Source organism: Glandiceps talaboti, chromosome 6, assembly GCF_964340395.1.
Source record: "Glandiceps talaboti chromosome 6, keGlaTala1.1, whole genome shotgun sequence".
Taxonomy (NCBI): Eukaryota; Metazoa; Hemichordata; class Enteropneusta; family Spengelidae; genus Glandiceps; species Glandiceps talaboti.
In genome coordinates, this window is record NC_135554.1 from 26448318 (window position 1) to 26465591 (window position 17274).

The window sequence follows — 17274 nt, forward strand, 5'->3', positions numbered from 1 at the left end:
GTAATTTTGGGGAAGTTAAAAACACCAGGTGTATTTAAACCTACTATGTAAAGGTTCCTGACTCATGTTCATGTGTTCGCCACGATTTTAATATTCAGAACTCGTTCTTGGTACTTTTGACTCCTACAAATAGAAATATCTTCGATGTATACATTGTTGTTTTATTTGATAGACAATGTTTACCAATTCTTCAGTTCTGTCGCTAAATATCTAACAAAGAAATCCCTAAAAAGTGGCAAAGCTCTGTACAAGAGCTATGCAGTGTAATATTTTCCCTCTTTTTAGATGTCAGTGAACTTCACCTATACTATTGCTGGGAAACAGACCACTCTCGTCAACATCCTCTTGTCATATTCATTGGATTTTGCATTCTTTCTCCTTTCAGAAGTGGCTCATCAATACGGAGTAACAGACAAAAAGATGAAACGGAGAGAATCCTTAAACAATTGCTTCTGTGTCATCACAATTCTTTTTACATTACACAGAGGTATGTACTAATTTACTAATATGCAATCCGTATTGTATGATTTAAGACACTTATCTGAAAGGTCATGCTTAGCTTGTACTTACTCTATCCCCTAATACAAACATGTTTCTAACTATCCATCCATCTATCTATCTATCTATCTATCTATCTATCTATCTATCTATCTATCTATCTATCTATCTATCTATCTATCTATCTATCTATCTATCTATCTATCTATCTATCTATCTATCTATCTATCTATCTATCTATCTATCTATCTATCTATGTATCCACCCATCCCTCCAATATACATACATACATACACTCTCACGCACTCACTCACGCACGTGCGGAATATATCAATAACCATTAAGACGTAAAAAAAATTGTGTGGTTCCGATTACATTTAATTTTAAATTAGGTGGGGTAGGTAGATTTTTTTATCTTATTTTATTGTATTTTTTATGTGTTAGTGTCTAGAGACATCACGATTTTCGCGATTTTATTATTATTTTTCTCGAATACGTAGTTCAGGGTCGGCGTGAAAAACTAGGTGGGGTCGGGTAACCGGAACCAAATATCTTTCTTATTTGGCCTAAGTGGTGTGACATATAGCCATGGCGTAGTCTATATCTAATGTGAAATATAGTCAAGACATGTATAAGTGGTGAAATATACAGCTATGGCAATAAAAGTGATACGAAATATAGCCATTGTTATAAAATAATGCCAAGACTTGTAGTAATTATTTCCATCAATTGTTCAAAGGGTTGTGATTTTCTTCAAATAGTCATGTTTTTTAATAGTACTAATCATAGTGTAGGCCATCATGAATAATCAAGGCATTCTTACAGCAACGTCTTTTGTAATTGTGTTTACGCATAGACCCTACACCAACAGGGTCTATGGTTTACGTAAACAACTGAATGCCTCAAGAGTAAGTGAAAGCTGTTCAGTGATTCAACGTATTATTTGATCGGGACGTACTGTATGACATTTTTATGGTTGCTCTTAAATAAATAGATGACATTCTTGTTACATTTCCCTTAACCATAATGGCACATTTACAGTTGTACACTAAAGCACCACGCAGTTATATTTAAATTATTGCGAAGAAAAAAAACAGCATTGTTCAAGTCAACTTCAAACATTGATTGTAATGAATTTCATGCATGGTCGACCACTATCTAATTAGCTGTGCCCAGATCAGACAAGTGATGTTAAACCGATAGGGACATTTGATATAACTGATAATTAATATCTGGTGCAGTTTAAACTGAATAATTGTCATAACCCTAATGTTAATTGTTCTATACGTAATGTCAAAGTATGTATACGTTGATGTGACGTGTCTGTTTCGATAATATAGAAAAACATCAGTCGCTATACGGAATCACTGGTTGCAGTGTTCGCTTTCTACGCGTGGTGATTGCAATGAACGTTATTAGATGACATTCGTCTGTCTATTGCCCATTTCCTTTCTTTTCCCATGACAATATTTTCTGTTCAATATATACCATGGTTTGCATGTTTAAAATCATAAAAATGATACCAAGCAGGTCATTAGGGACAATTCGAAATTGTCTCATCTCTGCTTTCCAAATACATTTATGTTGGTGATTAGTGTTTGTGTATACTTTTCAAGTAATCGGAATTGCACCCTCATTAGCCTTCATTTGTCCTTGGTTTAAGCACCGCTGTAATTTTCATTCAAATATATTGTGTTGATAGAGGTAAATGATATGACGACCGCATTGTAATTACCACAAAACACGAAGGCCTCATTACACGATCAATCTGGAGTGGTGAAATATGGTGAAATATGGATGAGCGGTTATTTTCCTATGTTTGGAGAAAGGCTTGAATAGATGCATGGAGAGTTACAACTAAACGTTTACGTGGAAAAATAAAACACTATAAAATACCAAAGATTTTCAAATAATCATGAACCAAAGCAGATTGTATTCATCTGTGAATGGCAACACTCTTAGGAATCCCACAACAAACTTACATGAAAAGTGATTGCGGAGATATAATGTACAATCTTCAAAATAATGAATTCGTCTAAAATCACTTGATAATATTTTGTACTCTACCAAATAATGCAGCCTTTTGTGTTTCATATAAAACGGCGCCTTGTGGAACAACTATTTTCGCTAAATGTTGATATTCACCAATATCACGAAGTGGGGCTCGTGGTACACGATGTATTATTATAGGAAATAGACATGGTAAGCGTCCATGTGTTGGTGTAAAATTCAGACTAAAGGTATATGATATATATAGTGTTTATTTACCCAAAAGCACAAATGAACATTACAGATACACATACAAAAATACTATTTCGTGGGTAAAGAGGGGAATCGGGATTTAGCTTACAGCTATTCAAGCCTGTCCCCTACCATAGTTATATACAATGTTTGACAGCAAATTGATATAGCAAAAGGAAATACATAGTACCTCGGAGTTCATAGTACTTATGAAGAACATACGGTAACAATAAATTGTACAGTGGTTTAATTTACTCTTCTAGAAGAAATTGTTTATAAGATCGCTTAAATTCGTTTAGCGTATTGATACATCTTATGTTGACAGGGATGCTATTCCAGATTTTTGCCCCTGAGAAGGAGAAATATAGATATGTGCACTATGAATATACTATTTACGGAATATAAAACTGCCATTGCGGAATATTGTGTGCTTTGTACGTGGTAAATATAGTGAATAATGGTCTAGTTACATTTATACCCATGGGTCTATACATTAGAACTATCCAGGGCATTGTGTTTGTTCTACGTTTTAATCTCTAGCTTATCCTTCTTTTAGTTCTATCTTTACTATATTATCATATTTCTTTAAAACAAATCAGGGATGCGAAAGAAAGATAAGTATGTTTAAAGAAATGAAATATATGTGCCTCTACCTGTCTGTTGTCGTGGTTAGAGATCGTAATCTGTATGTTTCCGCTGCTATTTGTTTCTGAATGGCTAAAGCCAACAGCCGATGGTTATGATTAGGTTTCGGTAATTATAATGTAATTTTGGAATTTATCATGTGAAAATGTATGATCTAATTTCTTGAATTTATTACAGAATCTTAGTCAATCCCAGAGTCCTAGAAGAAAGAGTATTTTTAAAAGACATCCCCCTCAAATACAAATTCTATATTCATGATTCAATAGAAATTGATTGAAACAAATAGGTACTACAAAGTGTCCGTGATATGAAGGAAATTGATGGATTTTGTTTAAAGTTCAAAGGTCATTGTCTTAAAAAAGAAAGATATGGAGGTAGACACTTGAATAGAGTCTTTATGTATTTGAGTTTTTGAGTTATGTGGTAAATCATGATTTTTCACCAAATATGGCTGTAAGTCAGGAAAACGTGACACGAGCACCAAACGTAATGTGTACATCAATCACAATCTGTAATACCTTTAAAAGATTATTCAGTCACACATAAATGCTACAAAGTGTCTCCAATATGCAAAACATGGCTTAAATTTGATAGTCTACCTTGAAGGTCAAGGTCAGAAGTCAGAGGTCATTATCTCAGAAGAAAGCTGGCAAGTGATTATATGGGTTAGGCATGGCACTTGAATGGAATCTCTGTGCATTAAAGCTTTTGGGTTATGCAGCGATATATTGACTATTAATATGGGCGCCATCCTGTAAAAGGTGACATGAGCACCAAAAGTAATGCTTGTGTATATTTCTCTTCTACATTACCTGTAAACACGATTTTAAAGTAATTGGCAACAAACGAATACCACAAAGTGTCTTTGATAGGCATGCTGATAATTTGGTCCTCAAGATCAAGGTCAAAGGGCAAGGTCCTGAAAAGAAATATTGTACTTGATAATATGGGGGTAGACACTTGAATGGAGTCTCTGTGTATTGCAATTTTTGAGTTGTGTAGAAAATGTTTATTTTAATCACAAATATGGCCGCCATTCGGTCAAATTTGCAAATGTAAAAAAGAAAAGTGACATAAATATGTCCCACATGATATGTTACCTTTGTGTTAGGTTTGAGAGAAATTGGATATCGCATGTCTGAGAAATGACGTATTACGGAGGGAGGAGCGAATGGAGCCAATTCTAATAGTCGCTGTGGTTCAGGACTACTAAGTTTCATTCCAAACGAGACCACACCATTTGAACACATTTACATTTGTAGCAAGAGTACACCTTGCATAGGCAACGAAGAGAAACGAGTAAATTACTGCCTGTGCTCGACTCCATACACAAATCTAGAACACATGGCAAAGTTATTGGATGACAAATTGACTCACTTTGAAACATAACTTATTTCATATAAACATTCAATGAAAGTAAACTAACTGCGATGTTATGTATGATTTTCCATTCAAACAGCGTCTTCTTTCTATCACATAGACCCTGTCTCAAATTGTTCTAAACGAAATAAACTATGCATGAACTTTCCGTATGGCTGTCAATCACTAATATTTCTACTTCTCTCTGTCATGGTTGATTTGTGAACTTTTCTGCTATAAAAAACACTGTGACATTGCTGTAGTATTTACTGTATTTTTATTGATAACATACCTACACATTTTGATACGACATACCAACATATTTTGATACGACATACCTACATAGTGTGATACGACATACCTACATATTTTGATACGATATACCTACATATTTTGATACGACATACCTACATATTTTGATACGACATACCTACATATTTTGATACGACATACCTACATATTTTGATACGACATACCTACATATTTTGATACGACATACCTACATATTTTGATACGACATATTTTGATTATTTTACACCTCTAGGCTCTAAGGACTGTCAATGTATGACTGAAGTAGTCATTAAAATGGCTTCTATTTCAATTATTACGTCACTGTAGGTATTGAATAGCAATTAAAATGGAATTCTATCTCACTTCTTACGTCACTGTAAGTATTGAACAACCCTTCAAATGCATTAATAGAGTTATATGGCAATTGTTACGTCATTGTAGGTATTGAGTAGCCATTGAAATAGAATTCTATCTCATTCATTACGTCACTGTATTGAGTAGCAATTGAAAAAGAATTCTAATTCTTACGTCACTGTAGGTATTGATTAGCATTCAAAATGTAGTTCTATAATAATTGATGTTTAGCAAAAGTTATATGACCATCATTTCGTCATTATAGTTATTGAGTAACCATTACTATTCTATTTCGATTATTTTTATTTTTTTTGTATCATCGTATATTTTGAATACCCTTAAAATGAAGTTCTATAACAACTGGTTCTAAAAAGAGAAATGCATGGTGGTATATATTTCGATAACTTTTCAATAGCGGCTACTCGAATTGCTTGTGTTTTCATTGTTTTGTCAAATAACACTAAAATGTTAGTATAAAACAATACACTTCTTACAACATCAGAAGACACCTGCGACTTTCTGAGATTCAAAGTAAAACTCCCAGAGGTATAGATTCTATGGCACGGTCGGTACGAATCAGACGAACAGTTACCATGTTCACCATGTTTTGTTAATTGGATCTTTACTCTGCAAATTTACTCATCAAAATTGTTTGTCTACACCTGAGCCCAGTATATTTGTGACCTTAACGGGGTCTTGCGACAGACTTGGCGTGTCTTGATTCACACCGATGTGACACGTAGCAATTATTTTACTGATGTTATTTTTACGTTTGTAGTACATCTTTCAATGCCAGTCAGGTGTTAATGGGAACCGTGAAACTACAAAGATCACACCTCTACATTTGGAAATAAAAGAAAAAGGAAGAGTACGGCGAACTACACATACACTTATGATTAAGTCGTGAACTTAATTTAAAACCCTACATGAACGTGACATTGCACCGTAATGCCATTAGCCCCAGCTCTTAATCATATAACATTAGGAGTAGAAATACATCTCTAAGTTTCTTCGCTACCTGTAAGTGTTATGTCTTTCGATGTCTCTAAAGGCTTTATACGACCTTTCCATCTTCCAATTTTACAAACATCGTACTATGCAATTCAATGCAAGACTAAAGAAGATCTTCTAAAAAATACAATATGAATTCGACAAAACCTAGTTTGGTACAGTTATTACCCAATCAGCTCTCCACGGAAAACGAAGGTGAAGCAAATTAAACATAATCTTCATGCCTTGGGGGGCCTAGAAAGTAAGATAAGCGACCCCTCTTGAATATGTAAAAATTGGCAAATTCGAAGAGGCCTGCTATACAACGGGACGAGGCATTATTATATGAGATTCCTGTTTGCTCTCAAAGCTCGATTCAGCACTGTGTAGACGTTGTTTCAAGGGATGTAAACGTCTGACGACTTTTCTTAGTCCCCAGAGCGTAAAGAAATACTGCTAAGATAAATCAGTGTCGAATCTGTTCCACTTGAAAGAAAGTGTAGCCATGACTCAATTAATGCTGCTGTAACTCTAGATGGTTTAAAGTTATCTTTTTGGATTGTACATACAATCACACCAACAATTACTGCATGCTTGTATCATTATTTTGCCTGTGAAGGTATTGTGGCTATCATGTTATATCATTAGACCCTAACCTTTATTTTACGTATTCGAGAGAAAAATAATAAAATCGCAATAATTGTGAAGTCTTACGAGAAATAGTGGATGCGGAAACTGACATTAACTTAAACAGACAAAATAAAAATGTTCTTCCAATCTGTAATGGCTATACATCTGATAGGAATAAATAAACAACACAGCGACCATTTGGAAAACAATGGAAAATTTGAACTAGACACTCACAGAAAAAAAAAAATATCTAAAATTGAGCGTAATCGGAACCATGCAATTTATACAAAAACAGCACTTAATGGTACATCACTACATATTTGCAGATTTGGTAATTTTCACAATTATAGTATATATGTATTTATCACATGCATAGTAATGTGTTTGTGTATATATATATATATATATATATATATATATATATATATATATATATATATATATATATATATATATATATATATATATATGTGTGTGTGTGTGTATGTATATGTATATATATATATGTATATGTGTATGTGTATGTATATGTATATGTATATGTATATGTATATGTATATGTATATGTATATGCGTATGTATATGTATATGGGTATGGGTATGGGTATGGGTATGGGTATGTGTATGTATATGTATATGTATATGAGTATAGGATTATATATCTATATGTATATTTCTATTTCAGAATCCCTGACAACGAAGGATCACAAACGTCTGATTTCATATTTATTCGATGAAGACCGCTATGATGCAGTCATCAGGCCAGTAATTAACAAAACCACAACGACTGACGTCAGTATGAAATTGTTTGTTTCTCAAGTGCTGGACATGGTTAGTCAAATACACCCTCATTTCATGCACTCCATCAAAGCCTTTAAAGAACTCTGTCCGGGCTTTGTGATTTAAGACAACTAAATGGCAATTAGTGGATTAAGATCAAGATATATTAAAGGCAAATCGTTCATTTGAGATATGTATTAAACTGAACCTTTAATATCATCTTGCTGTTCTAATTATGAATGATTCTAAATGTGAACTTACCATGGTAATGAAATTTATAGAAGGTAACAATCCAGACTTAGTAGCATACTATCTCTATACAAAATGTCAAATCAATTGACATTAGATTCGTCGTTACTACCATGACGAAATATGGAACCAGAAACTATTATACACGTATTGCCTGGCTATTAGGGCACTAGTAGACATATGTTACCACGAGGGCTGTTATACACTTATTGCCTGGCTATTAGGGCACTAGTAGACATCTGTTACCCCAAGGACTGTTATACACTTATTGCCTGGCTATTAGGGCACTAGTAGACATCTGTTACAACGAAGGCTGTTATGAAGCAACTATTTCACGAGGCGTTCAGCTTTAGTAAATAGAGCACGAATAAGGCAAGGCAATAAGTGTTTTTAACAAACAATATTTTCAGGTACACACTTTCTATTATAGTCAAAGTAAATCCCTGATAAAACTTTTACACTACATGGACATTGCCCTAGGGAAAATTGAACGCGAATAGTGTTCCTATATGCAAATGGCGGTCACTATGGGCCACTAGTCCATACCACATGGTACGATCTAAGCCAATCACTGAAGGCTATATGAACACTATATGTTATAAAACAACATATCTATACAACTGTAACCGTAAATATATCAACTTGCTATAATACTAAATGCACTGGCTACACACTCCAACACAATACGTGTATGTATCAACTAATTGCTATAATGCCATGGGAACATATACACTAGTTCTATTATAATAGTAATCATACCAACAAATGAATTAATTTTAAGTTTTTGAAACATTTTAACCTAAATTATTACGGCAAAAGCAATCTCAGCATATAATTGGAAAAAAGGTGAATATGATGTCTTCGAACAGAGGTCTTGACGTTAGTGGATGAGTTAAATTCATAGAAGCCAACTTTGTAGGCACAGCTGACAGTTAATGTATACATAGACCGTTACGTTTTATCATTTAAGTATGTAATTGTATGTCATATTGTTCTACTGAATTCCTAATTCTAAGTGTATGCTATATCTGTTACAGGACGAAAGGAAACAAACATTAAAAACCAATGTATGGTTGACATTGGTAAGTATGACGTCATTGCTATATTTTATTACCAATTGTACACTACTATTTGAAATCAGTCCACTGTCTGTTACATTATATCGATGAAAGGTAGAATGCCGTTAACCCTTATCATTGCATGAAATAGATATTCTGAAGTTCCAAGATATGGAGCAGTGGCAATTTATATTGTGCATAATTTTTGGTATGTTTAAATCAAGCTCGGTTTCTTTGTTTTTGAATTAGAACGAACGTGTCATCGTGTTTGAGGTGTACTTGGTACGTTTCTGTTTGTTTGTTTGATTGTTTGTTTTTTTGTTTGTTTGTTTGTTTGTTTGTCTGTGTGTGTGTGTGTGTGTGTGTGTGTGTGTGTGTGTGCGTGCGCGCGCGTGTGTGTGGTGTGAATGTGTGTGGTGTGTGTTGAGAGTGATTGGTTAACATGACACCAGGTTTGTGTGTTATTGTTAAAAATAAACAAATATTAATACGCCAGGTTGGTGTATGTTGATGCAAGTCAAATGATTTATATGCGCAGTTTTAATTGTAACACTTGAATAAGTGAGGAAGTTCAAAAAAGTTTGTTACACATTTTAAAATACAATGGCAATGTAAAGAAGCATGCAGCTGATACACCATTGGAAGCTATGTAATGATAACTTTCTGACAAGTCGCATTTGTTAACGTGAAATACAAGTACTCAAGCTGGTGTCATTGATCTTTTCACATTTGTTTTGAACGCAGAGCTGTTAGGACTATTGGAATAAATAATAACGAATTACTACGAGTTACTGTTGATATGTCTAATCACACTTAATCATTATGTGCCGTGGTTTGATCCCTTAAACATGATGTCAACAAATTGGCTTAACGATTTGATAAAATATCCTTTTAATATTAACAGAATATTTTATTGAATAGTTGATGAATTATTTCTGATGATAAATGGGAGTTCCATCTGTAACAAATTGTGATTAAGTACACTTTAGTAAGTGGGATAATGTTAGCATATAGATATACAATGGTTTGTTGACCACGTCCCTTTATGGACAGATTGAAGTGTTCCTTTGTTTACATTTTGAAATGTTTTATATATGATATGACGTCATCACTTAAGGGTAATTGACTTCATTAAATTTTAATTTGATTGTCTCATGTTATTGATTATGACATAATAATTTGAAAAATCAAACATAATTGTTGCTTATGTTTATATTTGTAACATTCAGGTAACATACACAGACATAGAGATAGATAAAGAGACACATATATACGTATCGGCGTTATACACACATATACATACATACATACATACATACATACATACAATGTACATACATACACACACACATACATGCATACATACATACATGCATACATGCATGCATGCATGCATGCATGCATTCGCATGCATGCATGCATACATACATACATACATACATACATACATACATACATACATACATACATTGTCTTACAAACTACAAAAATATGTCAAAAACATTCCCTGAATTAATGCTTTTCTAGACAGATGTTTTGATGTGAGACTTCAAAAGTTTATACATCTGAAAACGAAATTGAAAACTGTCTGGCGTATGTGTGTGTTAGGATTTTGTAAATGTCGGCGCAGTTGAGACCTTGTGTATCTGCTGTAATCTATAGTCCGAAACTAATCGTTTAGATGATGGGGACATTTCTATCGTACAAATCAAAAAAGAAATTTCCTACACTCAGGTGTATGAAGTGTATACATATCAAGAAGACCTAAGTCTTTGAAGAGAGGAGAAGACGAATTTCTGAAACTAGGGAATGTAATAGAACACGCTTATACTTTCTGACTATAAATAACGAAAATATGCAAAAATGTATTTATAGTGGTCACTCATTTACTGGGTTGTAGTTGTAGTGATTGTTACTTAAGCAAATCGACCAACATCTTGCACAGAAGTTCCTTTAGAGTCTTAGTAAAATGACGTATTTCTTTACAGTGTTATATATAATATGGTTTTCTATTTTATGTTGTTGTTTTCATGTAGGAATGGTATGATGAATTCATGGTTTGGTCATCAGAAGATTACAATAACATCAGTAACATCAAGATACCAGCAGACCGACTATGGTCGCCTGACTTGACGCTTTATGATAAGTAAGTCATTGCTATATTGACAATCATACATCTATCGTTTTATATTGGGATGATCGGTGGTGTACACAATCGGTGTATGTAGAATATATTCTAGTAAGTTTTTGATAATAGTACGTTCATGACATTTCATGTGAACATTATGTATTCAAAACGATAACGGATCAATGACGTTATCCTGTGCTGCACACTGAACACTTGGATTATTGCTATAGTATGTGGTACCTATAATTTCGTCCATATGCTGTGATGTGAAACTAGCCTAGAATCCATTTATGTGGGGACTTTTGCCTTTCCCCTTTCCCTTACGCCTGGCATTTCGATTTGACTTATTGCTTTTATAAATCCTTGGCCTGAACACAGGCGCAAATTCTTAGTGGGTGTTTAGTTCATCTTAATATACGACCATTATAGCGAAATATGTCAAGCATAGAGAAAATGCAAGAACCAAATATCTCTGCACTACTGGATTCTAGGATAAGTGCTTAACATGAAACTAACACGAAACTTTGACTACCGTTAATGCTCCTACAGGTTGTCAAAAGTGGTGGCTTAACGATATAAATGATAAATTTTGCATTCTGATGTATCAGATATTAGTTGCTTGGTAACAACTTTATGAAGTTTATGAACGAATGAACACTGTTTTACTTATTGATAATAACAACCTGAACTCAATATTACAGTGTCATTCCAGATTACAATTTCGAATTGAATGTATCAATACTCAATGGAAATTTCCACAAGTAGAAATTTATGACATAAATTATTCAAAATCTTACGCGAGCAGAGGATCAAATGAAAATGAGGTGTATGCGTTGGGAGAGCGGTAGTAATTTAAATGATAAGCTCCTCGCCGAGAGTGAAATACTTCAATTTTATTCTGATTGTTTACGTCAATTTTGTATCCGTTCAATGACTTCCCCCAGTGATGATGTTCTGCAGTTCATGTCATAATATAATTTGTTTTTCAATAATGTGGTTGAGGCGCCGTGGAGAATGAATAAACTATATGACCACTCTACTAGGTTACGAGTTTTATTACAGATTTTGGTTGTGAAGCGGAAAAGTCCAGTAATCGCTACATCACGTGAGCTTTTACTATCTAGGGTCGTAAACACGTATTACTGATCGAAATAATTAGGAAATAAAGTTTTATATCTGATTTGCAAATAATTCACAGAGTAACTGCACTTACTTTATGAAATTTATTCACACGGCCGACACATGGCCTTCACATGACCATAGAAATTTTCACTGTAGTGTTACGAACAAAGTCTGCAACTTTTTGGATAATTCTACTTTATGACATTACCCGGATGTTGATAAAGTTCAGAAAAACGAATTTGAAATCTGATTTTAACGTACATAATCGTTGCTATATCATGTATTTGAATACAGCCATAATATAAGAACCTGGTAAAATTCATTTGATAGAAAGCAATATTCGTTATTTTAGTATTAGTATCACACGCAATATGTTTTAAATGGTTGCTTTCGTAGCGTGTTTGTGCATAATGATACTATTATATGTGTACACATTGAGTGACTTTATACTTTAGCAGAAGCAACACCTGTATTTGTATGTCCATTAGTAAACCACTATTGCAACCAAGATTACGTCTCCCAATGGACGAGAATTCTAAGTACTTTTGATTGTCAACGAAAAAGTCAGAGGTCACGAGGTTCTGTCAAAGAATAGGTTACTGTTAACTGTTCCAGAACCAGATTTACACACTTAACTACTTCGCCCATTTTTATTATTTATAGGGAAACTTTACATTATTTGATCGTTTCAACGCAGGGCATTGACTCAAATTATTCAAACCCCGTTATGGCGTATAAAGAATGGTTTTCAAGTTGATATAAAAGCATATTTGTAAACATGTAATTTGTGTTGTCATAGTCATTCCATTTCGTTACCATGACACTTCTTCTGTTCTATTTTGTTTTCCATTTCCCAGTGCTGCTGACAAGTACGAAAGTTTTCTTAAAGGTGACGGACAAGTAATAGTCTTAGAATATACGGGTCTAGTACACTGGGCTTCGCCTGTTATTTTCGTCAGCTACTGTAAAATTGGTGTGCGGCTATTTCCTTTCGACCGCCAACAATGTCCTATGAAATTTGGTCCATGGCAATACAATGGAAAAGAAGTTGCTTTAAATGGTACAGGTAGGTGATCTATCAACACTATTTTCGTTTAAAAAGAGACTTAAAACACAATATATTTTTAAATTATATTTAGAAATATGTGGCTACAAGTTGAATTTGTGAATTGATTTGTGAAAATTGTGTGTCTCCTGAGAGCGTGATCGATATCCACGCCTTTGAGTAGGACTACTATGCACGTTATATAAACGACGTATATATTATCTCAACGTGTATTTATATGGCATTAAAGTATAGTTCGTATAATATATATATATATATATATATATATATATATATATATATATATATATATATATATATATATATATATATATATATTAATTGAATGATAAAAGGATAAAGGTTTAGTCAATAACAAATAAAACTTTAGAATCTGTTGAAAGAAATATAGGAATATTATGAAATGTAATCCTCGTCTGAATACAGATGACAGGTAGGTGTGCAAAAAGTAAAAACGTGAAAAATAGATTTTAATATAGGCTTTCAAGAACGAGAAATAACACTCAAGTAATTTGACGAAGTATTTGTCATAACACCTCTCGTTACAATTTGAAGCTAAATTGATCACACCGTTAGACAAGTGAGATCTCACTGTTAGATATCAGTGTAAAATCGAGATGTCATAGTTAGATATCAGTGCAAAGCCTCCTGGGTAATTGACGTGTAGATATTTCATCCTTAAGCACGTCATTCTCCATTTGAATATCGATAGTGAAAAGCTGGTGGTATTCGTTAAATGGTGTTTTTATTATTCTCATTATTCTATTAATTCAAACAGAAGGCCTAAATGCTCCTAAATGCTTCGGGTGACAATAATTAAGCAACACCAAACTCACCCTCTCTCACCGTAGGATTTATCTACCATTTGTGACATACGACACTCGCCAAAAAAAGCACTCGCCTTTGAGAGTTGGTGGGATTGGTTGGCGTCACAGTGGGGGTTGGGGTTGGGGTTGGGGTACATCGTATCAGTATCCCCGGGATCAGTATATATAAGTCTTGTTCTGAATGGACGAGAGCTCAACGTATCCGTGGTAAAATATTGATATACAAGTTGTTAAACGGTTGGGAACGAGCATATGACGATTGCACACACACTGTGAGTCATGAGTGTGGCAATATTACGGCATTCATACTAGATAGCGCGTGTTCCTATAGGATGATATTACGTCATCAATAAATAAATCAGTGCATGAAGTCCTACCTGGCAATATTACGTCATTCATAAATACATCACTACACGTAGTCAAACCTGGTAATATTTAGCCGTTCACAGATAAAACTACGTATATACCTGCTCCCTAAACAAATTACGTCATCTTGACTGCTGTGACATGTCATGTTTTTAAGGTCACTAAGTTGTCCATGAAGTTTACCCCGTCTTTTACTCTTTGAATTCACAGGTGACCGATCAGTCTTTAAGAGTGACGGAGAGTGGGAAATGGAAGACCTATTATCTGAAGGTCACGTTGAATTCTATCCCGATGCACCTGGTATCCCATACACTGACGTCTCCTATATGATACTATTCAGACGAAGATCTCAATATTATATATTCAACCTCATTATGCCTTGTATATTAATTTCAATTATAACGATGCTTAACTTCTTCCTACCGGCTGACTCTGGTGAAAAGATTAGTCTTGGCATAACGTCGCTACTGTCATTAACGGTGTTCTTGCTCCTCATAGCAGAAACCATGCCACCGTCAAGTGAAGTTCCAATCATAGGTAATTTGCCTTTTTAGAAATTCCATTCAGCCTTAACGGACTTTTATCAATTTCGAAGTAAATAGTCAAGACTAATACGCCCCGAGGATATGATTATTAAAGCAACAGGGTAAAACATCAATGGCCCAGAGATGGAATACAGATAAGGTCCACCAACCAACCAACCAACCAACCAACCAACCAACCAACCAACAATTCAAAAAAAAACAAACACCCCCACCAAAAAAACACACAAAACAAACAAACAAACACAAAACAAACAAACAAACAAACAAACAAACTATTGAGAAATTCATGAACAGATGAATTTTATGTATTGTCTCACTTTGTTGTACTCTAAGATCGTTGACCTCAACGTCACGATGTCAGCATATAGTTTGGTGTTTTATTATAAGATGGAGATTTTCATAAACTTTCAGACGTTCAGAGACTAGGTTTATCACATGGAAGCTTGTAACATATAAAACGAAAAGATTGATGGAATTATATTGTTTATTTTCAGGGCAATATTATGCGGCAACAATGGTACTGGTATCGTTATCCCTTGTGATGACTGTACTTGTACTGAATCTACACTTTAGGGGTCCCACTAGTAAACCAGTTCCACGTTGGGTTAAGAAAGTAGTCCTTGGACACATGCAAAGGTTTCTCCTTGTGCGTAAACCACCAGCCTTCAACGAAAATTTCCGGAGAAGTCGCCGAAAATTTCGAAAGAGGGACGCTACTATGTCTGAGTTTATACCTTATTCAGATGATGAACGCGAATCTCCGATAAATGGAATCAAATTTGGCGGCAAATTGAGGAGAAGAGATGACAGTACAAACAATGCCAATCATGGCGAGAAATTAATGAACCCAACATCTAATGAACAGTACACAGTTATGAGACACATACTAAGGGAAATGAAAAGCATCACAGCTAGATTTGAAGACCAGGATAAAAAAGATGTGTTACACAATGAGTGGAAACAAGTAGCTTCAGTGGTTGATCGTATCTTTATGATCATCTACATGATTGGAACTATCTCAACAGGAGTCTATATATCGATTAATATTCCAGTTACGTAACTGTGTAAACCCGTGTTACATGAAAACTATTGGAAGTAGCTTGATTCTTCAGAGGTATATCACACAATATATATGTAGTGTTCGACTAATGACGTCACAATTCACATACGTCACTGTAACATCTTGCCTAAAAATTAGTAGTTATTAATGATTACCCTAACGTAACATTATATTTTAACAAAAATAAGCCAGCTAGAAAAGGAAATTTAGAGATCTTAGCCTCATGAAGGGATGATGGGATGTGAATCACGAGAAAAAAAATAGTAAAATGCAATTTCTCTTATTATTAACTTTTTTTTTGACTGAAGATGGGCCGGGGTGGGGGATGGGGTGGGGGTGGGGGAGGCAGGTAATCCAAAGCAGATTTTAAATGTTTATCAGCACGATATTGTATATTAAAATTATTACGAATTCCTTTTCTATTAAAGCATAGACGTTGGAGAGAGACGTCTATAGTTCAAGTAGTAGTATATGACTTATCGGCGTGAGAACATATACAAATTAGGGAGCCTTCAGTAATTACAAGGGGGAGGGCTGGGGGAATCAAGCCCGGTCTGCGGCATAAAATGTGACCCCAACCCGTTGTGCTAAAAATTGACCCTCTTTCAATTTCCTGTCTCTAAAATATGACCCTCCCCTGTTCAAATATTTCAATGGAAAACATTTTTAACAATGCCTCTGTGTGACGTACTTGTTAGAACTCAAGATTAGTAGCCAGGGGGTCCTGACTTTGAATTCCACTAGACACAGTGAATTTTTCTGTAGTAAGATCTCTTCATATTGATAGTTTTTAAAGGCATTTCAAATTGTTCTTTACCTCTAATATCATCACAAAGAGTTTGTATTTATGTTAAATCAATGCCTACAGTTGAATGCAATTTGCTGAGCTGAAGGCCAGAACTCCGAAAGACTAGGTGAACGCACAACTGACAACCTCATGACTAATTGAGGTGAACATCTCCACTCAATCACATTATCACTCATGTCTTGCCACGCTGTTCCCCCTTTACTCTTATAAGACTCAATCCTCTGACTCACACCACAACCAATAGTAAGTAATTCACT

At 34.5% G+C, this 17274-nt stretch overlaps 1 protein-coding gene across 1 annotated transcript; it reads left to right on the plus strand.

Moving 5' to 3' along the window:
- Positions 1 to 420: 420 nt before the first annotated feature.
- LOC144437036 (neuronal acetylcholine receptor subunit alpha-9-like) lies at positions 421 to 16209 on the plus strand. The gene is made up of 7 exons (XM_078125904.1): positions 421 to 487; positions 7694 to 7839; positions 9075 to 9119; positions 11132 to 11241; positions 13203 to 13411; positions 14815 to 15141; positions 15644 to 16209. The coding sequence occupies exons 1-7, from the start codon at positions 421 to 423 to the stop codon at positions 16207 to 16209; spliced, it is 1470 nt and encodes a 489-aa protein (XP_077982030.1).
- The last annotated feature ends 1065 nt before the right edge of the window (positions 16210 to 17274 follow it).

Excerpts from the sequence above, each read along its gene's own strand:
- LOC144437036 (XM_078125904.1), top strand. The coding sequence starts at position 421 with ATGAAACGGAGAGAATCCTTAAACAATTGCTTCTGTGTCATCACAATT. Across the intron at positions 7,840-9,074 it reads TTTCTCAAGTGCTGGACATG|GACGAAAGGAAACAAACATT; the intron begins GTTAGTCAAATA and ends TATCTGTTACAG. Across the intron at positions 15,142-15,643 it reads AAGTGAAGTTCCAATCATAG|GGCAATATTATGCGGCAACA; the intron begins GTAATTTGCCTT and ends GTTTATTTTCAG.